Raw genomic sequence first — 22258 nt, 5'->3', positions numbered from 1 at the left:
TAGCCCCTCTCTGCCAAGTCAGCCCCCAACCTCACACCTCAACTTTATGCAAATAGCTGGCTCAGAAAATCCAGTGCTGTTCAAATACAAGTAACAAAAAAGCAATCATGTGCACACCACAGATACATCAATTTAAAAATCGGGGAAAAAATAATGAAGATGGCAGAAAAACTCACTAACAAAGAAGTCACAGAAAAAAAATGTTGCCACTGGATCATAAGAACTTGCTGGCGAAATATCCTGCAATAAATTTTAAAAACCAAATGAAGCAATTTCTCTGTGAAGCAAAATTACAAAGCAGAAATAGAAAGTAGACGGCAAGAAAACAGAACGAACAGAAATGTGAGCTCACAGAACTCAGAAAAGGTGGGGAAAACAAAGTAATCAAAGACGGAAATGGAATGTGAGCAGGGAAGAAGAGATTGCAGAAAACAGTAAGGGACAGAGAAGGTAGCAATGAGAAAAGCATTCAAAATGAAGTGGAAATAAAGAGTTTTAAAACATTAGACAGAAAGCTGACAAGTAGAGAAGTCAGACAAAGAAGAGTCTACTCATGTATAACTGGAATCCCTACAGAATGAAACAGAATAGAATGATGGATCTGAGCAAATCCTTAACAATATAACTCAAGAAAACTTTTCTAAAGCCAAAGCAGAGTCAAATCTGATTAGCGTAAGACTCTCTCTCTCTCTCTCTCTCTCTCTCTCTCTCTCTCTCTCTCTCACACACACACACACACACACACACACACACACACACACACACACACACCCCAGGGTGAACAGGCCTCAGACAGTTAGTAAACTTTATCCTAGGAGCCAACACAGCTTTTGGCATGTGGCAAACACTTCATAAACATTCACTGAGAGACTAACCAAACAGCTTTTTTTCCCACAAACTCCTCTGTTCCTGGGATGTGATATGGTAAGAAATAATTTCTAAAAGCAATACTGAAAAACTCCAAGATCCTTAAAACATTCTGTTTCACATATTTTTCTTTACGAAGGCAGAAAAGATTAAATACACAGTTTAGAAACATTTTCAGAAAGGACTGGTATAAAAATCTTTTCTGATAAACGATACATTCACTATAAATTCTAGAGACGTTTTGTATCATATGCATTAAGTTCCAGCAAAATTTCATTATGTGTTTCCATAGCCATTTTTCACAGAGAAACAACAAAGGATAAAATCAGAAAGTTTTTTTGTTTTTTTTGTTTTTTTTTACTTACTTTGGATGTTCAAACTTGTCTATCAGTTCAACTTTTTCCACCAGGTCTCCTCCAATTGTTCGTACTAAGTCATAGAAATCGTTTTCTGTATAATTCTCAGAGGGTAACCAGAATGAGATGTCATTTATCACAGCAGGATATTTGCTAAGAGGCTAACAAAACAAGAGAAGAAAAGAGATTGATTTGTTAGTTGGGTGAGAATGTTTAAATTTTTCATGGAAAGTTACACTTGGCTAATTAGAAAATGCTGGTAAAGCATTATTTCAGCACTTGGATTTTCAGGGACAAAGTGAAGAGAAAGATAAAGCCAATGTTCAAAATTAGCAAATTCCATTATGAATGTTATGGATTCTTATCACATTCATTTGTAACATTATCATATATTATATTTATATAACCATTAATGTTCAATTTAGTATAAAGCAATTTGAATATATCATATTTCAGGGTTTTTTTTTTCCCATTTGAATACTAGAGTAGAAAAGTTCACATTTAATTAACAAGTGATTCATTAATTTCCTGTGATATTTCAGGAAATCATTTTAATAGAGAAATAAGTAAAGGCTTGTCAAAATTGATATTTCAATTAGTAATGTCATTATTTGTTAGTATTTCTAGTTATTAAAATAAAAGACTGGGATGATAAGTAGTCATTTGGGGAGTTATTTTTCAAATTATGATTCCAAGAATAAACACAAATGTAGTCACTTCCCCCATTTTATCCCATTTTTTTCCAGTTTATTTGAGCTCATTATTATACTGGACAGGTGTTTAAAATTAGATGCTTTTATGAGTCACTGCATTTGTTTATGTGGCATATATATATATATATATATATATATATAATTATATATATATAATAAGTGTGGGTCCCACTTATATATATGTGGGTCTATAAGTTACTGCCACGATAAAAAATGTTTTGTTATATAAATATGAAGTCCTAAGGGAATATGTGCTAAAGTATAAATCTGTTAGAAGAGCAAGTTTATACACTGGTTTACAGCAAGCCTGATATCACTATAAACCCTTTAGTGAATCACTGATCAGGAAAAGTATAACTTTTTAAATGGCAAGACCTCTGAAGAATCAAATACTCAAACGAAAAATGATTATACAACTTGAAATATCAATAAAGTTGTCAGACAAATGCATCAGTTCAGAACACACATTTCAAATGAACGTTATACAGCTACCATCAAGGTGCTTTTGACAAAATAGCAAGGCTCCTGAAAAACATCCTTGGTTTTCTCTCCTATAATAAAGTCAGGATCCTGTGATAAATCATCCCTGGGTTAATGTAACAACACAACAGGAGTTTGGTGGTTACACAAGTTGCTCTTCCTTTGGACAACATCCTCCTGCCACTTTAGGAACACGAAAGTTTAGGGAGATTAGATGAAAGGCTGGGATTGACAGGAATTAGCACAAAATGTCCTCTTCAGCTGATCTGAGCTGAGATACCACTGAGCCCTGATGACAGAAATGGGAGGTGTCCAACTGAGCATTAGTGTTAGCAACCCAGTGACAACAAGAAACATGATAGTAACATAATAATGCTGTCAGCCAGGATATAGGACCCCAAAACATTAAAAAATACATCTTACAGTAAATTACACTTTTAAAAATTAGGGCGAAAAGCCCAGACTGTTATACTGCAAACTAGTTTAAGCTAACAAATTATATATGACAAGTTTAAAGTAATGGTTTATCTAAAGGAAGCATTCACTATATTAATTGGTGTATGTCAGATGTGGGATACCTACTGATGACTTATGCTTTTTTGAGGGGGAAAATAAAATTTTGTTTTGAAAATAAGATTATGGATCTATGGTCACTGGAACGTAGGCTTTCTGATCCTGAGTCAGAGGTGGTGTTAAAAACTAACCAGGGGCTTCCCACTGCTCTTAGAATAAAGTCCCCAGTTCTTGAAAAGTTCTAGTTCTTTCTGTTGTTCTCCAGGCTCTCACACCAGCCTGGTTATTCAGTTTCTTGAACACACTAAGTTACTTCCTCCATATACTGTTTCCTGCCCTCCCTATCCTATTTCTGATCCTGTGTTACCACATTCAATTCTAACCCTCGCAGACTCCATTAGTCCTTTGTCATGGCAGCCTATACTTCTCTTTCATACTACCTTTCATATTGTGATTGTGTAATTACTTAATGTCTGTCTTCCCAGGATATTACAATTTTTGAGGGTGGGGTGTGTATCTTTTTATACCTCCAAATCTCTATTACCTTGCATAGTCCCCGTGACATTGTAGGTATTCATTAACAGCAGATTACAACACTACCTAGTGTGAGCAATGGCTACATTACAGTGAATCAATTAGATGTTCTTTCTTCTGTAGCCAGACCAGCTAATGGGTGCGTAAGGTCAGTAAGGCATAGAGACTTGCCTCTATCCCTGGCTATGCTGCCATGAAGAGATAGTGATCATGTGGGATGACACAGAAGAGGTGGACAGGCAAAGTGATTTGGTAAAGACTTGATAATCCACAATCACAGAACCAGATAATTTTAGAATTGGAAAAAACCTGTTAACCTAAATAAAGAGGTAGACTGAGGCAAGCTTGAATGACCAGAAACTGAGTTTATTCAGGAATAGCAGAGGAATTGCAATTCAGAAAATTCATGCTGCAGGTGAGTCCACTGAGAGCTTGGGGCAGGCTATATCAACAGGGAGGAGTATGCAGAGAAGGCAGTCCAGCCAGAGTCTAAGCAGTAAGTACCCTGGCAGGAGGATGACAAAAGATCTAAATATATATAAAGAACTTATATAACTCAATATTGCAAAACCAAATAATCCAATTAAAAAATGGGCAGAAGACATGAACAGACATTTCTCCAAAGACATACAAATTGCTAACAGACACATGAAGATACAACATCACTCATCATCAGAGAAAATGAAAATCAAAACCACAATGAGATATCACCTCATACCTGTGAGAATGGCTAAAATAAAAAAATACAAGAAACAAGTGGTGGTCAAGATGTGGAGAAAAAGGAACCCTCGTGCACTGTTGGTGGGAATGCAAACTGGTGCAGCCACTGTGGAAAACAGTATGGAGGTTTCTCAAAAAATTAAAAATAGAATTACCATATGATTCAATAATTCCACTACCAGTTATTTACCCAAAGATTATGAAAACACTAATTCAAAAATATATGTGCACCCCTGTGTTTATTGCAGCATTATTCACAATAGCCAAAACAGGGTCCATCGATTGATGAATGGACAAAGATGATGCAGTATATATACACAATGGAGTATTATTCAGCCATGTAAAATGATGAGATCTTGCCATTTGTAAATGCATGAATGGATCTAGAGCATATAATGCTAAGTGAAATAAGTCAAAGAAAGGTAAATACCATATGATTTCACTCATATGTGTAATTTAAGAGACAATAAGAAAAAACCAGACTATTAACTATAGAGAACAAACTCACGGTTACCAGAGGGGAGGTGGGTTGGAGGATGGATGAAAAAGGTGATGGGGATTAAGAGGACACCTTGATGGATTCAGATGGGGTACCTAGGTGGCTCAGTCCGTTGAGCATCAGACTCTTGATTTTGGCTCAGGTCATGATCTCATGGTTCCTAAGATGGAGCCTGCTTGGGATTCTTTCTCTCCCTCTCTCTCTGCCCCTCCCCTGCTCACTCTCTCTCTCTCTAAAAATAAATAAACTAAAAAAAAAAAAAAAAAGAGGACACTTATGAGCACTGAGTAATGTATACAATTGTTGAATCCCTATGTTGTACATCTGAAACTAATGTAACATTAAAAAAAAATTAACGTTTATTTATTTTTGAGAGACAGAGCGAGAGCAGGAGCCAGAAAGGGGCAAAGAAAGGGGCAGAGAGAGAGGGAGACACAGAATCCCAAGCAGGCTCCAGGCTCTGAGCTGTCAGCACAGAGCCTGATGCGGGGCTCGAATCCATGAATGGTGAGATCATGACCTGAGCCAAAGTTGGATGCTTAACTGACTGAGCCACCCAGGCACCCCTAAAACTAATGTAACATTGTATTTAACTGTACCGGAATTAAAATAAAATTTTTAAAAAGAGGCCATGTCTCTGTCCTGCTCTGTCCCTAGGATCAAAGCTTCACTTAAGCCGGAGGTCATGGTGGCAGCAATTTGTAGCAGTGATTATTGCCTCCTTTCTAGAGTTTACAGAGCACAACCACCACCTGGCCCTATTTCTAAGAGTTTTGTGGTTCCTGTACTTGTACTTGAGTGAACACTTTGGCCCACTGCATGATTCAGAGCTCTTTTAGTTCCAACATTCTGCCAGAGCCAAACCTCTGGTTTCCCTTCCCTGCTTATGAACCCAGAATGCAGTGTCTTCATTCCCGCTCTCAACTTTGTGTTGGTCTTGTCCACAGATATAGATCTTTTGTAGGGGGAAAGGCGAAGGCATTTCTGTCTTTTTCATGTTCTCTTTTTAGACTGTTATCTCTCACTGCTGTGTGTGTGAAGCAGGTAGAGAGAGGCCTACAGAGCAACACTGACTTGACTCTGTATCTCCTTACACAACGGTTCTTAACTTTGTCTGGGAGAGGACAGAGACCTCCCTGACAATGTGAAGGTTCAAATCCTTGTTCTAGAACATATTTTCACAAACACAGATTTCTACATGGGACTTCTGGATTCACAAACCCAGTAAAAGTCATTCAAAGGGTCAGATAAGGACCCATACTCAAAACTGTGTCATGAGTTCAAATACAGACAACTGAAACTACTGTATGAAGGGAATTAAAAAATACCAAAATTGTTCTTACTACCATATGACATATACACATAAGTATGCAGTTTGCATTCATATACATTTAAGGAATGTATATTTTATGATAATAAAACCATACATGAAGTCATCATTGTCTTATGGTAGCATCTAGAAATGCAGTCACATTTATATAAACAAAAAAGTCTGCTTTTTATGGACTGGACTAAGAAACTCCTTATTGCAACTCAGGACAACTCTGAAGGGCCCCCCTCATTCCAGAGCTGCCTATGGGTAGGCAGAGGTCTTTGTGGCAAATGCATCATAGCCCACCTTCTCTCTCTGTCCAGTCCAGCTTCCGTCCCTTCCCGTCCACAGGGGTTGATCCTGACAGAACCTGATAATAAGCTTCCAGCTTGCTAACCTTCGTCTTACAGTCTGCTTTCTGGGGGAACCTGACTTGTGACTCTGAGACATCAGCAAAACCAGCTGACAAAAAATTTAGTGCATTTAGGGGGACGCTAAGCATCAAGGAACATACACTTAGAGTGAGGCACATCTGGATTGGAGTGTGGGCCCTACTGCCAGCTATATGCTAGACGGAAATGGCTCCACCGTGGTGCCCTGGCAGACTGGCATATATTACATAGGCCCCACAGGGGAAGACCTGAACCACAGCCCCACCTGCATTTGGCAGGCTGCCTTGTGATCCTCATGGACAAGACCGCTAGGAGGCTATCTCCTGGTCACCCCGCTTTCCCCTACAAGGTTGTCATGAGGCAGCTTCTCATCACCTCCTGGGTTCTGAAGAGGTATGAGGCTTCCTGCCTTGCCGTCCTCTCAAAAGAATCCCAGGATATAAAACCTCTTGGCTGCCATCTAGAACTGTGTACTTCACAGTCAGGGTATAACTTGTGTTATAATCATCCACTCTGTTAACAGACTGAATTATGTTTGAGTCCTAAAGCCCAATACGTCAGAACGTAACCTTCTTGGGAGAAAGAGCCTTTACAGAGATAATCAAGTTTAAAATGAGGTCATTAGGGTGGGTCCTAAATACAATAAGACTGGTGTCCTAATCTAAAGGGGAATTTTGGGCACAGAGACAGACGCAGGAAAGTTGCCATGTGAGGATGAATCCAGAGATAGGGAGGATGCTTCCACAAGATAAGGAATGCCAAGGACTGCCAGCAAACCACAGAAGCTAGGGGGAGGCTGGAACAGATTCTTCTTCACGGCCCTCAGGAGGAACCAACCCTGCAGGCACCTGAATCTCAGACGTCTAGGCTCTAGGACTGTGACGAAGGAGAAGCTGCCTGGTTTGCAGCACCCTGTTACGGCAGCACTGCGAAACCAATAGAGCCCCTTATGTTTCAGTGTCACCCTTTTAATGGTGTGTGGGAGGAGGACCACAGGGAGCTGGCAGTCTGCGGCAGAAACAAACTGTCCCAATCCCCAGGTGGCTCCCTGTAGCTTCACCAGCCAAATCAGCAGGCCTTGGCCTTTCCTGGTGTGTTCACAGGCCTGAGAAAACTTACATCACAGTTTCTCTGCCTATAACATGGAGACAGCACCTATTTAGCCATCTGTAGTGAAGAGGACACGAAGGGATGTTCGTAAAGCATATGCTTAGTCATTTTCAAGCCAAAACATTGACTTGGACAGTTCAACAAATACACAATTTTGACAGTTGTCCATGACACCCGGTTATAAGCTTGCCAAAGTGACTGAGGTGTGAACAGGGGTCTGAACAGTGAGATCTGGGTTTATCAATACTAGTCCATCCTAACTGGCCCCTTGTTCCAGACTCACCTCCATATTTAAACTACAAATGTCCCCATGCACCTTCCCTCAAAGGCTCCCTTCTTATCACTCCATGATAAAATCAAAGCACTTTAGGCCCTCTGTACCTGTTCATAAATATTCTCAAGGAAGATAATCTTAACCTCCGGTTGGTAACACAAGCGAGTACTTTTATTCCAGTTCTCTGTGTTTTGACATCAAAATCTTCCTCTTAAATGTTCTTTTCTTGTGTAAGGATACTAAGGCAGGAGAACAGATCATCGTTCTCCACTATGCATATTTTCTGTATTCGTTGCTCAATTATTACCTCCACCTCTGTCTTCTTTCCTTTAGGCAAAGCTGTTATCTTTTTGTTTTTGTTTTCCTTTTCTGGTCTACTAATTATTTTGATAGTCCCTTTAACAGGGTACTTCTTCGATGAGTTCTCCACAGAGTTCTAAAACTGTCAAGGTGACTTTTAGTCAGCTTTTAACCAAGGCCAAGTTTTGGCAAAGGACTACTTTGCAGCTCTCTTAGGCACTGCTTCTCTTTCTAGTTCAAAACACATGGCCCTTGGTTTATTACTAAAACTATATTATTAATGATTACCATTCGTGGGATGCTGTGTGCCAAAGAATGTGCTCGCACATTCTTTTTTTTTTTTTTTTAATGTGTATTTATTTATTTATTTATTTTGAGAGAAAGAGACCACAAGTGGGGAGAGGCAGAGAGAGAAAAGGAGAAAGAGGATCTCAAGCAGGCTCAGCAGTGTCAGCACAGACCCGGTGCGGGGCTCAAACTCATGAACTGTGAGATCATGACCTAAGCTGAAATCAAGAGTCGACACTCAACCAACTGACCCACCCAGGTGCCCCTGTGCCAGCACTTTCTATGCATCAGCTCATTACTGTGCAGCACAATCCCATGAGATGAACATGATTCCTCTTTCCACCGTGCCCATGAAGAAACTGTGGCTTGCAGACCTTAGCTCATTTGCCCAAGGTCAAACAGCCGGGAAGTGGCAGAGCCAAGATCAAATGCAGGGCCAGGTGGTGCTCTTAATACTCATGCTTTAAGGCCTCCCATTTGAAACCAAGGGCTCGCAGAAAATGGCTCAGTTTCTAGTACTGTTTCCAGAAGTAGTCTCTCCAGCCTAATTAATAATTATGTAAATAAGAACAAATCTAACATTTATCCCTATGGTGCCTTCCATGACATTTCCTTTTCGAATGATTCATTGAACTTTTAGATTAATTATCTTGATTTGTAAGTATCTCTAGACTGTTTACAGTCTGTGTGATTGTGTTCTTATCTAAATTAACTTAAAAATCAGTCTTACCTATGAAAACAGTGTGCACTATCGATTACCTCGCTTTATATCCCAATGTTTCAGAGCTCCCTTACTTTTAATTCCATCTCTTCATTTTGTAATAAAAAAGCTGTTTATCAAATTGGGCTGGCAGGTTCGGTACTTCACAAATTCAGGTTGTTCTAACTCATGATTCCATGCTGCCTTGGTGTTTACAGATTCTCTCACTTTGTTCCAATGTTCTGTTTTTATCCTTACTTAATTTCGCTCAGTGCCGGGAGCATGGCGTGTTGGTCAGGGGTAAGCACGGCTCCTGCTCAGGCAGCTTCTGTTCTGTTACTTCGCCCAGAAACCACAGGAGAACCAGCATATTTGAAGCATTCTTTCAAACTTCCAGTTTCTCATATTTGTGCTTAATTTCTTGACAGAATTCCAGTTCTGGTTGAAGATTCACAGGAAATCAAGAATTTCCATAACGAAATAGTGTGGGACAATCATTTTGGCAGCCTGCTTAATGAATGAACTTTCCAAGTTTCTATGGCATGGTCCCTCCTCAACTATTTACTGAACTCCTTAAGAGCAGAAACAAAATTTCAAATCTTTTTGAATCCTCTCAAATTTACTTCAAAGCTCTAGACCTCTTAGTTATTTACAACAAATCATATGCATGTGAGAAACAAAGATGTGTTTGCTACTCCAGTTAATGAAGAGGGCGGAAGTGGAGAGTGGTGGCCCTACATTCTCTGTGGGACCCTAGGGATCCACAGCAGGGTGTCAGGGCCCTTCCTGCAATAGTTTCTAACTTAAGAAACAAAAGAAAAAAGTAATCCTCAGAAATCTCTGTTCAAATAAAGTATCATGTGTGCTTCTAGTTAAAGAAGGAATCGCAGAGAGAGTGGGGGCCTGCGGTCCAGACCACCCCTCAGAGCACTGGCAGAGTGCCACGCACAGAATACTAACGTGAAAAATACAAGAGTCTCTTTTGGGGGGTGATGAAAACGTTCTCAAATCGATTGTGCAGAGGGTCGCACATCTCTGTGAATATACTAAAGACCACAGGATCACGCAATTTCAGTGGGTGAACTGTGCACTTATGTGGCTCAAATCTCAGTTTTAAAAGCAATACATGAATAAACCTCTTGGTCAAAAAAATAAGGGTTCTGGAAATGGAGAGCTGCAATTTTGTATTTAGTCTCTTTACTTCATCTTCCGAACTTAGCAAAGACTTCATCTCTTATACTCATCGTTTCAGGTGAGATCATTAAACCTTTCTGAAGCCGGCATTACTTCTGCATTCTGTGTTTTCCTCTCCGAGGTAAAATGTTTGTAAAAGTTTTGCCCAATTGTTTACATCTCCCATTAACTGTCTGGTCTGGATCTTTACAGCCTTGTACAATCACAATAGTTGAAGTGAGGTCACATTTGCCTTCATGATCATAATTTTTCCCAGTTAATCATGTTCACTGGGAGACAAGTATTTATTTCCCTTATGCCTCAAGGAAGTGAATGGAGGCCCCAATTCATCCCATCTCATTCTCTTGCCTCTCCTGAAAAAATACAAAATAGGAAACTAGGTTTCTTAATCTCCAATCCCAAATTTAACCTCAAAATGGTACATGCTAAGAGCAGGAACTCTGTGAGGGGATCAGTTTCTTTTTCATTTTTTGCCTCAGTCTATGCAATGCTGCTCCCATTCTGTTAGGGACTACACATGCCAGGAGGTAAAACCCAGGGCCAGCTAGAAAACATAACTTGAACTTGCCTGAGTTCATACAGGGCTGGCCTTCTGACTATTCCAGGGTTCAGAGGAAAACAGGCAAAACAAAATTTAACCTCAAGAACTTAAGACATTGAATTTCAATGGCTTGTTCAAAACTGGAGTAAAGATCAAACTTCAGACTCTCACAGACAAAAAAGGTATTTTATAGAGCAGACTCTCTTGGATTTGACCTTCTGCCTTTCTTTCTCACTCCACATTCTTCCCCCCACACTACTGTCTGCTGGTCCTTTTAGGACAGATCCTTTTAGGTGTCTTAGGCCATCAAGCTCCCTTGATACTACATATTTTAATACTTCTTCCTGACTCCCATAAAGCCAAAGAATTAACACCAGTAAGCAGATACTCATCCTGTGTCTAACATTTTGTTCTTCATCCCTTTTGGTAAAAGAAAGGTCTGGGGGAGGCGGGTTAGGCTAATTACTTCTAAGAAACAGTTACTGATTTGTTTTTCCTAGAATATAATCTAATACCAACTCTCAGCCATAGCATAGCAATGGTTAGGGGAATAAAAAGTTGTGGCCATCTAAATTTTTAGAAGAAAACATCATAGCTGCTTCAGGCAAGGAGAGGGGACACAGGAGATGAAACGCGAGGAAAACATGAGGTACAAGGTCCTGGTGATATTCACCACGGTGGGGTGGTGGCTTCACAGGTATCCACTGTATTAGTATACTTCACAACTTAAACATATCATTTTTCAAGTATCAAATATTAAAGAAATTAAAAGGTTAAAAGGGTATAAATGCTTAGTCATACCTGGAGAGATTGCATAATGGAGGGGAACACTGGCCACAGATTATGCATTCCCATGTTAAAAAGAAATCGTTTTTTCCCATATTTAAAAATAAAATTCCAGCTGTTACTATTGGATTCTATTTCAACAAAGAAAACAATGAGTTCGGCTTCTGCACATTAGGGACAGACGTGAGGCATTATTTTCTTCTGCACCAAATCCAAACCAGTCTAACAAAACCTACAACAAAAAGTTCACAGAGGGCAGATGTGACACCTTAGTTGAAAGTAAAGGGAATGTGAATGAGGGGTTCCAATCGAGAGACCTCCACTCAGGTGATAGCAGAAGAATTTACGCATCACTGGAGACAGAGAACGAGAGAAATTCACCAGGCACCTACTATGTGACTGCTCAGACACTGTCCCTGCCACCGAGGAGCTCACAGACTAGAGGAGAAGAAAACCATAAGAAGCGGTGTGCACAAAATGTGGTTTGTGCACTGCAGCAGAGGGAAGACTCCCTTGTGGTGCAGAAGGAGACTCAGGCATCTTTGTAAATCCGGCAGAAAGCCTGAATGGGGACCCTTACATTACCTCCCCCACTCCTCAGAGAAAAATGCATCTTCCATTCATTAAAGAAAAGTTAAGTTCATTAAAGTAACTAAACCATGGGGGCACCTGGGTGGCTCAGTCCTTTAAGCCTCTGACTTCAGCTCAGGTCATGATCTTACAGTTCATGAGTTTGAGCCCCACATTGGGCTCTGTGCTGGCAGCTCAGAGCTTGGAGCCTGCTTCAAATTCTGTCTCTCTCTCTGTGCCTCCCTTCCTGGTACTCTGTTTCTCTCTGTCTCACAAATAAACATGCATTGTAATTAAAAATAGAAAATAAAAAAATAAAAAAAGGGGCTCCTGGGTGGCTCAGTTGGTTGAGCGTGTGACTTTGGCTCAGGTCATGATCTCGCGGTCCATGAGTTCGAGCCCCACGTCAGGCTCTGTGCTGACAGCTCAGAGCCTGGAGCCTGCTTCAAAATCTGTGTCTCCCTCTCTCTGCCCTTCCCCCACTCACACTCTGCCCCCCTCTCTCTCTCTCTCAAAGACAAATAAACATTAAAATTTTTTTTAATAAAATAAAATAAAATACTAAAACATGGAGTGTATATGAAGAAGTTTGGAGCCATTTGTCACATCAAAATCCAAACTTGACAGGGAGACAAAGGTGACGAATGACTACTTTCTGGAGCAGGTGCAGCCATAATAGGACACCCTCTGCAGAGAGGTGGTAGTTTCAGACTGTGCTCTTCTCTGACTCTGAATAAGCTGCCAAGCTCTCTGGGCCCAGATTTCCTCATCTGAAAAAGAAAGAACTTAGCACCTCATACACTGTTGTCTATTAAAACTGTCCCATGTGATGCCACAGGAGGCACCCTGAAGAACCTGGGCCATTGTCAAGTGCATCCGAGAAATGCTGGGTTTCACCATGTTCTGCAGGGAAATCTGCCCTTCCTCCTCGTCAGAGGGCTAGGTCTTCCTAAATTGTAAACTAAATGGACCATGTGCAACCCAAATTTTCGATGCCACTGATCATGAGAGCCACACCCCTGGCCAGAAAAGTGGCAGCGGCATTTGCCAAAAACATCTGTGTCCTGACTTCTAGGATGGCTCTGTGTCATCTCCACTCAAATCACAACTCCTCGAAGTGACCCTGGGTTTCTTGCCACTTTAAACAAACTTTTAGAGCTGGAAAAATAAGCTTTTCAGACTTCTATCAAATAAACCTTATGCCATGTTGCTGAGGCTACAAGCAAGCAAAACTGTCACTCCTTTTTCTCCAAAAAAATCATATCTGCTGATTACCTGTATGGGACATGAGGTTTTTCATTCTCCTGTACCCACCCTCACAGCGGGTTAAGGCACAGAGTGCGGTCCAGGTTGTGCAGATGGGGAAATGGAAGAGCAGAGGCTGTAGCACTCAAGGGTGCACACGGGTAACGAGAGAGTGGAGACTGGGTCCTGAGGAAGTGGAGAGAGGGTCCTGAGGGAGTGGAGAGGGGGAAGTCCTGAGGGAGTGGAGGTGGGGGGTCCTGAGGGAGTGGAGGGGGGGTCCTGAGGGAGTGGAGAGGGGGGAGTCCTGAGGGAGTGGAGGGGGGATCCTGAGGGAGGGGAGAGAGGGTCCTGAGGGAGTGGAGGGGGGGGGTTCTGAGGGAGTGGAGACTGGGTCCTGAGGGAGTGGAGGGGGGTCCTGAGGGAGTGGAGGGGGGGTTCTTGAGGCAGTGGAAATGGGGTCCTGAGTGTGTGGAGGGGGTTCCTGAGAGAGTCGAGGGGGGATGTCTCAACATAGCTGCACGTAGCTCCCAAGTCTCCTATTCATCCAGGAAATCACAGCACAGCCAGGGAAGGGCCCTCCTCCTGAAGGCCACCGGGCATATAGAGGACAGAGGTCATGCTGCCCCTTGCCTTCATCTCTTAGGACTCACCTTGTCCTTTTCAAGCTAGGGCACACCCCTCAGCCTCAGCAGACTCCTTGGTAAAATAGGAATGATATTCTTACCTTGCCGAATTATTATGAAGATTAAATGGGCTAATATATATTAAAAACCCTTATAAATAACAAAACACCATATAAGGTAAGGTATGATTAATTATCCCTTCTTTGGGTTTTGTAAGCTTTCTTAAAAAAAAAATCATCAGACTAATGACACAATAATGGCTGCCATTTAGTACCATATACCAGGCACCGTTACCTCGCTTCCCCTGCAAATTAAGTCTCTGTCGGACTTTATACCACTGCTGGTACAACCCAGCTACGCCACTTACTAGTTTTTGTAAGGTTGGGCAGTTCCTTTATCTCTCAATTCCCCATGTGCAAGACGAGGACCCGGCCAGGGGCCCCTCAGGGTGCTGTGAGGATTAAAGGCATCGGTATACGTAAAGCGCAATTGTAACTACCTAAGTGTTTAGTGCCTCATCTCTCCTTCATTTGTACGTGGCCCAACCATGTTTCAGATCCTGCTGTTTCTGCCTCTTTGTGCTGTGGCACTTACTAACGTCTGTAATCTGGGAAGAGTTGACATATCTCTATGGGTTATGTGACTAAAAGTGTCTCAAAGGGCAGGGACCATGTTTTCTCCCTCTTTATGTTAACGTGGTGCCTGGCACACAATGTTAATAACTAACGCATGTGGGACTGAATTAAAAAGCCACAAGGCTCGCTGCCATGATTACTGGTTTGCCAGCCTTGATCTGGCTGTGGTCCCAGGGTAGGTGGTTCCTGGGGTAGGGAAACAGGAAAAGGGGGAGAAGGGCGGTGCAAGAAACACTGACAGAGGAAAAGGACAAATGCTCGGGAGGTGGAGCTGAGGCATCATTTCCCCTCAGGGAAGTGCATCAAAGATCAAGGGACAGATCCCTTTTAGTGGAGGGAAGAGAGGGTTAATAAACTGAAAACAGAAACACGGAGGGCCTTTTCAGACTTTTGTTCTGGAGAGCTAAAGGGTCAAACGTGGAGTGGAGTGGAGAGGAGAAAAGAATGGGATGCTCAAGACTTTTGCATTTTATTAAGGCTCGGAGTGATGAGGGAGGAAGACCCTCTTAGGCTAACGGAGCAGCATACGTTCCTGGGTACCCAGCTCCTGCCTTCCAGCTCTGGACCCACCTCCCTGCTCTGCCCCAAGAGGATGGGCTGGGCTCTACAAACCGCATCTCTGGAGGGAGGCTGCAGGAGGGAGGAGGGAGGCAGGAGGAGGGCGTGGTTCCCCCTGCTGGCTTCGTGCTGTCAGGGCCCCAGCAGCACCGCTTGGGCACCACCGTGGCGCCACTGTGACCCTGGCAGCAGCGGCTTTTCTAATGCCTGCAGAGCCAGCTTCATGGGACCCTCCCCAGCTGTGGGTCCCAGTCCCTCCTCTGGACTCAGAGACAGTTGCTCTTCCTCCTCTTCGGAGGCCCTGGTTTCAGCTTTGAAGGATCAAGCTTGTACATCTTATTATTTCCAACTTCTTTTGTTCTCTCAGCCTGAGAGGGGGGAGCTGCTTCCTGCAATTGCTACATCTGTGAAACCTCAGTGTTGTCCTTCTGACTTTTTAGTTACCTCCCTCACAGGTCCATTTCTGTAGATTAAATTCTTTATAATAATAAAAAAAAGTAAATGAACTGGTGTGGTTTTTGTCAACTGCTCAAACCCTGACTGATAATACCAAGGAAGAAAGGGAGAAAGAGATTTACCAAGAAACCTGTGGTCCCCAATATCACGTCAGATTCAAATAAACTTAGAAATAAGAGCCGGAATAACCAATTTGCAATGTAAGTCTAAACAAAGAAATGAAAACCAAAGAAGGTACTGAAAGTTGCTCACAGAACAACAAAGCTGCTTCCTTGAGCACCAATCCTCTGTTCATTTAGGGACACGTCAAAGGTACCAACCGTATCTCCTTCTTTTCTAAGAATCAACAAAGACACCCTCTCCAGGTACCACACCCCAGATTGAAGCACTCCATCCCTGCAAAGATAAAAGACACCAGACCTATGATCCTTCACGTTTCTTCTCCTTCCTTTGTCAAATACAACTCAGTGGTGTGAGAAGTGAACCTGGCAAGGTGGGGGTGGGGTGGGGGGCTGGGGAGAGGACATGGAACAAACATCCGGAGGGGTTAATGACTCCGGGCAGATGGAACAAGGCTGGAGGGACATGCCACTGTGTGTCTGGCTTGTAGCAGTGACTCCTTTCCAGGGTCATCAGCCAGGAGTTTAGCCACAGCTTGTCCAGCCACCTAGTACCCTGAGGAGCCATCAGTAATGGTGTTTCATTCAAAGCCTTTACCATGCTTTAGTGTTACCCTCACTTGACAGGTAATAGGGAGACAGTCTCTGTTCCTATGGAAAGTGTGAAGAACCTGAATTTGACACACCAGATAGGAGGTAATTTCCTCGTGGCAGAGTTTTTCAAGGTTCTGAATTTCTTTATCTGCTTATTTTTTTGAGAGAAAAGCTGAAAAAGGTGAGGGTAAGGGAAGAATACTGGCTCCTCATTTCAGTTGGAGGGTCGTGTTGCCCCTGAAAGATGGTGATAACTATGTAGCTGGGCACAAGGCCCTGTGTTTGGGAGGATGTTAGCAGAGGCTGGGGAGGGCAGGAGGCGTGGCTCCTGCCTAGAGGTGCTATAAGTGGTGAGCCTTCCAAGAGAAACGGCAGAAGAATGAGCTGTAAAACCTTGAACTTCCCTTGAGCTGATACACTTGTTACTTGCTCTCTGTCAGGGGGGATTCTGTCCATGCTGTCTGCCCCCTCCTTACTTGTTCTGTGTGCTGCTAATGAACCAGAACCCTGTCAGTGCTCGGGAAGGCTTTGATTGGCTCACCCTTTCTCTGATTGTGACAAGGAGATAAGGCAGAAAGCAGAGATGGGAGGAGGGCAAAGGCTGGACAGAGGATCTGGGGGCTGAGGCAGAACAGGGAAGAGCCTGTGATCACTGAAGAGGCTGGGACACGAGCAGTGCTGTGAGCTGGGGTGCGGCACTGGGCCAGTGTCACACAGGGTCCCTCAAGCTGTCTGTCCAGTACCTGCCTTGTCTCCTTTCTGGGCTCCTCCCACTGCAAAGCAGGGAGTGCTGACTGGGAGTGGACAGAAGTGAGGCAAGACACAAAGCAGGATATGTCAACATCAGGGACATTCTTTTTGGCTATTGATTGTGGGTGGTTGAAATATGGGATCCCTTCAGGTGACTGACAAACGCCCTCTCGGTCCTAAAGCAGAGACACTAGATAAATCCAATAAAGAGAGTCTGTGTGGAGGCCGAGTCTATTTTAGGGCTGGCAGGTTGGTGAATTTTCCACTGCTAGATCTCGCCACTGTTTTCAACCATTTTAAAAATATTACAAGTAAGAGTAGAGGTTGGATCTCTTAAAGATTTAAGACAATCAAAACAAAATGGCACATTTCAGAAAGGCTAGAAAAGGGACACAAGAACACAAATGTCTACAGAATACACTGTCTGCAAACACTTGGGCACTGATCAACCCACCTTTTGTCAGTCTTTCTTTTTTTTCTTCATTCATTCATTCAACAAATATTTCATGAATATTATGTGTAAGAAACATGAAAGGCACACAACAGACATTAAGATGGGGAACATATTCTTTTTCCCAGGAAATTTGCAAGCTGATAGGTGTGGTCAGTATGGATTACTATAAATATTTAACTTAAATCTCAGGGAAGTGAGTTTCAGGAATGAGGTACCAACACATAGGAATCCAATGAGCCATCACTGTCAGCTGGGATGTTCTTGAAGGGAGGGGCTATCTGAGCCTGAGGACTGGAAAGTGGTATGTGTGGGAGAGAGCAAGGGATCTTCAGGGTACAAGAAAAATGTCTTCAGCAAAGATATTTTACCAGCAACATCCAGGAGATAATATCTGAGGTTCTTTTGAGTTCCAAAGGCTGAAAAATAGATGAACTACATTTGGTATGTTGAACCTGAAACTCAATCAGGACACCCATGTGGACAAGGCTAGTGGGCAAGTGGCCTGCCTGTCAAGAGGAAGAGTGGAAGCTTCACGAGAGCAGAAGGCAAGTCTCATGTTTTTGTGATCCTCCCCCCTAGTTTCTAACAGAGTAGTTGCTCAGAGAAGTTGATGTGACTTGTAGACATAACGTACGATTTCTTGTCATATTCAACCACTCTCTAATGCCAAGAAATTGACTGCTTAGTCTAGGGTCACTCAGTCCCTGGGCTTAACTCCTTCCTATTATGATAGGAAAAGACAGGATTCAGTAGGCAGAGAGGGAAAGATTAGGACCTGAGGTCCCTGGGTGGGGAAAAACACACATTTTGGAACAATGCTGATAGTGCCTGACTATAGCAAACCTCCTCTGGCCCAGGAATTTGACAAAAGACCTGACTAAATATAATTAGACCATAAAACCTATAACCCACAGGAACGGTATGGCCACAGACTACCCCTCATACAATGGAAACGAGCCAATCAGGAATGGACAACCCAGCACACAGAGCTATCAAGCCAATAAGGGTAGAACCTGAGAAGGAGCAAGCAGGAAGGGGGGGTGGACAACCAGAACCTTATAAAACAAGGGCCTTTGCCTATAGTCCTTGGGCATTCACTTTCAAATGTCCCCTCTCTGTAAAGACAGCTCTCCTATATTCTTACTTTCTGATCTTATATACTAATAAACTCTCCCTGCTGCTCATTTTGTGCCCACTTCTTCATTCTTTGAAGTGGTGAGACAACAAATCCTGAGTATTGAGGTAAAAAAAAAAAAAAAAAAAAAAGTCCTGCAACACTATTGCTGTTTGACCTTAGGTCTCTCTGTGACTTTTAGATATCTAAATTTCATTTAAGTATGGTATTTCCCCGAAATCCCAGGAAATTAATGTACAGTTTGGTTTGAAAAGATAAGACAGTGAAGTTTTCTTTATCCAAGTTTCAATGGCATTAACACCAGTTATGCCTCATCCATTCCCAAAGTTTCCATAAGCAGAAGTCTGGCCTTACTGTGAAATTATAATGTTCTATTTGTACTTGTTCTCTTAGATCTCTTTATTTTTTTAACATGTGGCTGATTTGGATAATTTAATGAGCCCAGAATACATTTTCGAAGCTGATCTTGATGACTGGTTACTAATTTCTCATGGCTAATCCAACTCCCCAGGAATTTCATTCTATGCCTACAACATGCAAGGCAGTTGTTAAGAAATTTAAAATGTAAGACATAGATACTCTTCAAAGGAGCTTAAAATTCAGTGCAAGAGAAAGCCCAGATATGTTCATAACAGACATTCTAGGCTATGTGAAAAAGTGAAGCAAAATCTACCCACCCCCACCTCAAAAAACGGAAGTGCTGACCAGGTTGGTACAATTTACAAAGCTATACTTCCATAGACTACTATAATCTGATGGAACAGGTGCTACATATGTGGGGTTTAGCAGGAAAAGAGGAATGTGAGTGGTGTGTTAGTTCTCTCTCCAACCTAAATTCCTACCAGCATATTATATGCTGGGAATATCATCTCAGAGGTGGGGATGGAGATGAATGAATACTGGCACTCCAGCCTGTTTCTTATCAACCAATGCACATCCCTGTGCCAGGTGACACCGAGGTACAATTCGTGGCAAGGAATGCCCAAATGGACACTGGCCATGATCTCTTTACCCGTGGAGTACATGCTCTGGCCCAGGTGCCTGAGCCTCTAACTAACAGAATCCACACTTCTGGGGGGCTGGCCTGGCATGGGTCTCTTCCAAGAGCTCCCCAGAGGGCTCCAATGCAGACAGAGTACTGGGAACCACTGCCATAGTCTCGTTCACTGCTTCTCTCACTCTGTAAAAGGACACTGGTCATACATGAGCCACTCTTCACTATTCCATCTGCCCACACTGAGACCCAAATCAATAGCTCTGTCAACCGTAAATATATGTATTATCCAACATTTGCTGAGCACTTACTATGTGCCAGCACTTGCTAGGTACTGAGCTGAGGACCTTGCATACATTTTGACATTTAATCTTCAAAAACAACCTTAGGAGGTAAGCACTACTGGCTTCCCAGTTTACAGATGGAGAAACTATAACTTAACAGAAGTTAAGTGACCTGCTCAAAGTCACATAGCTATTCAGAGTGGAGTCAGACTTGAATCTTATCTGCTTGGCATCAAAGTTTGCGCTTCTAATCACTAAGATATACCAGCTCATTTATATGTATGAGACATTCAGTTTTTAAAATGTGTTCTGCATCTACATACAAAAGACTATTTGATACATATTTCTCCATAAAATAGAGAAAAATAAAATATCTACTTGGAAGTGATTTACTGAAAGGATATATATTCAGCATCTATTTTCACAGAACATTTTGCTGATGATGTGCATCTAGCCTTGGTGTCTGGAATCTTAACAGGATACTACTCGTGTTCCCAGAGATGGCATGTTCCAGTGTGCTTCATCTGACACCTCAGGAGTCACTGCAGTGCGCTGCTGCAGTCCAGCCCATCTGCAGAGGTGACTGAGCAGGCTTGGAAAAATGTTGACGCTGCTGAGCAAAGCTACAGGATTTTCACTGTTTTCAAAATAAAAGATGATCCTTACACTGTTCTAGAGAAGACTCCTGCTAAAGCCAAACTAGTCTTCTGAGTTCATTCCTCTTATCAGCACGTATCGCACTCCTTCCTGATGAACAGTAATCCCACTATTAATACGAGTCAGTATTTATGGAGCTCTGACTGTGTGCCAGATACTGCCCTAGTGCTTTCCATGAATCCTCACACCAACTCCTCATTATAGATGAGAGGACTGAGGCACAGAGAGGCTAAGAAGTCTGCCCAAGATTATAGTTACATAACTAGTATCTAACTCTGCTCTCTACAGAACTCGCGAACTATAGTTAGCGAGCAGAAGAGCTGGGAACCAGGCATGCTAGCTCCCATTCTTTGGTTCGTTACCACCCGCTTCCTATGTATCAGGCACCGTGACAGGCACAGAAGTTATGATACAGCACCTCTGCAGGTAGAGAAGCACACCAGTGGGAGATAGGATGGTGAGAGCCAGTTTCCCAGGTAAGTGTAAAGGAGTAACACTTTGAAGACTAACCTCAAACTGTCAAGAGAAATTATCAAGTAAGTTTCAGTCTGATGAGAGTAAGAACTCCTAGAGAATGGTCAGGAGCTGATAAGCCATGCCAAAGGTGTGAATATGGAGAAAGGCAGAGAGCAAGAAGAGGGAATGACCTTAGGACATGGCTCTGACCTGAGGGCCTTTCCAAGCTGCTGAAGGGCTCACCGTGTAGGCAGCTGGGTCTCCCGAGCCTGGCATCCACTGGGTAATCATGAATGAATGGTGATTACCGGACAGGGAGAATTCAGAGGAAAGCAGGTCCTATGATGAGGAGAGAATCAGTAGGCAGAACCAAGGAGACCCATTAGTTTAACTGAAAAAAAAAAAAAAAAAAAAAAAAAAAAAGGTTCTTTTTTCTTAGTAAGGAGAAGAACAGATGTCAGGGCAAAGCTTAAGGTGGGAAAGATGTCAGGGGAGAAAGGAGGCAGCACCAGCAAGTTTGCTTTTGATGCAGAGGTTGCAAAACTGGGAACTCAAGGACCAAATATATGTTGTTTTGTATTTTTTTTTTAACGTCTATTTATTTTTGAGAGACGGGGTACAAGTGGGGAAGGGCAGAGAAAGAGGGAGACAGAATCCGAAGCAGGCTCCAGGCTCTGAGCTGTCAGCACAGAGCCTGACATGGGGCTCGAACCCACAAACCGTGACATCATGATCTGGGCCGAAGTTGGACGCTTAACTGACTGAGCCACCCAGGCACCCCTGTTTGTATTTTTAATCTGAATACTTTGTCTACATTACAAAATCAGGAAATCTCACATCATCTGGATTTCTCACTTATCTCTTAAAAATGAGAAGATGTGGCAATGCCAGGCTTGAACCTCCATATGACCACAGCAGCGACCCCCTTTAGAAGAGGTTTCATTGCCCTATTGTCTGCAACCACTTCTTTACACTGGGTCCCTTACCTTGCCTATGTCCCCACAGAGCCCCTGTGGACATGCGACTTGCTGACCTGCAGTTTGGATATCAAGAACAGGAGGTGAGAAGACTGCTCTGGGAAGAATTCAGGGCCACACTTCACGGGAAGGGGAGACTTAATCATGCAGAGACCTGGCAGTTGTCTTAATG

The 22258-nt window shown here is 42.7% G+C and overlaps 1 protein-coding gene across 4 annotated transcripts in view; it reads right to left on the bottom strand.

The window, feature by feature from the left end:
- FARS2 (phenylalanyl-tRNA synthetase 2, mitochondrial) overlaps positions 1-22258 on the bottom strand; it is a 532084-nt gene that overhangs the window by 152895 nt on the left and 356931 nt on the right. For all 4 annotated transcript variants that reach the window (XM_047101724.1, XM_047101725.1, XM_047101726.1 and 1 more), the window contains one exon: positions 1233-1384. In XM_047101724.1, the coding sequence (XP_046957680.1) occupies positions 1233-1384 (152 nt within the window). The remainder of the gene's footprint in view (positions 1-1232; positions 1385-22258) is intronic.

This window comes from Lynx rufus, unplaced genomic scaffold, assembly GCF_022079265.1.
Source record: "Lynx rufus isolate CCGP_SWC_20201006 ecotype Redwood Valley unplaced genomic scaffold, mLynRuf1.p SCAF_6, whole genome shotgun sequence".
Classification (NCBI taxonomy): Eukaryota; Metazoa; Chordata; class Mammalia; order Carnivora; family Felidae; genus Lynx; species Lynx rufus.
Note: the sequence above shows the minus strand (reverse complement) of the source record. Positions and strands in the feature narration are given on the sequence as shown.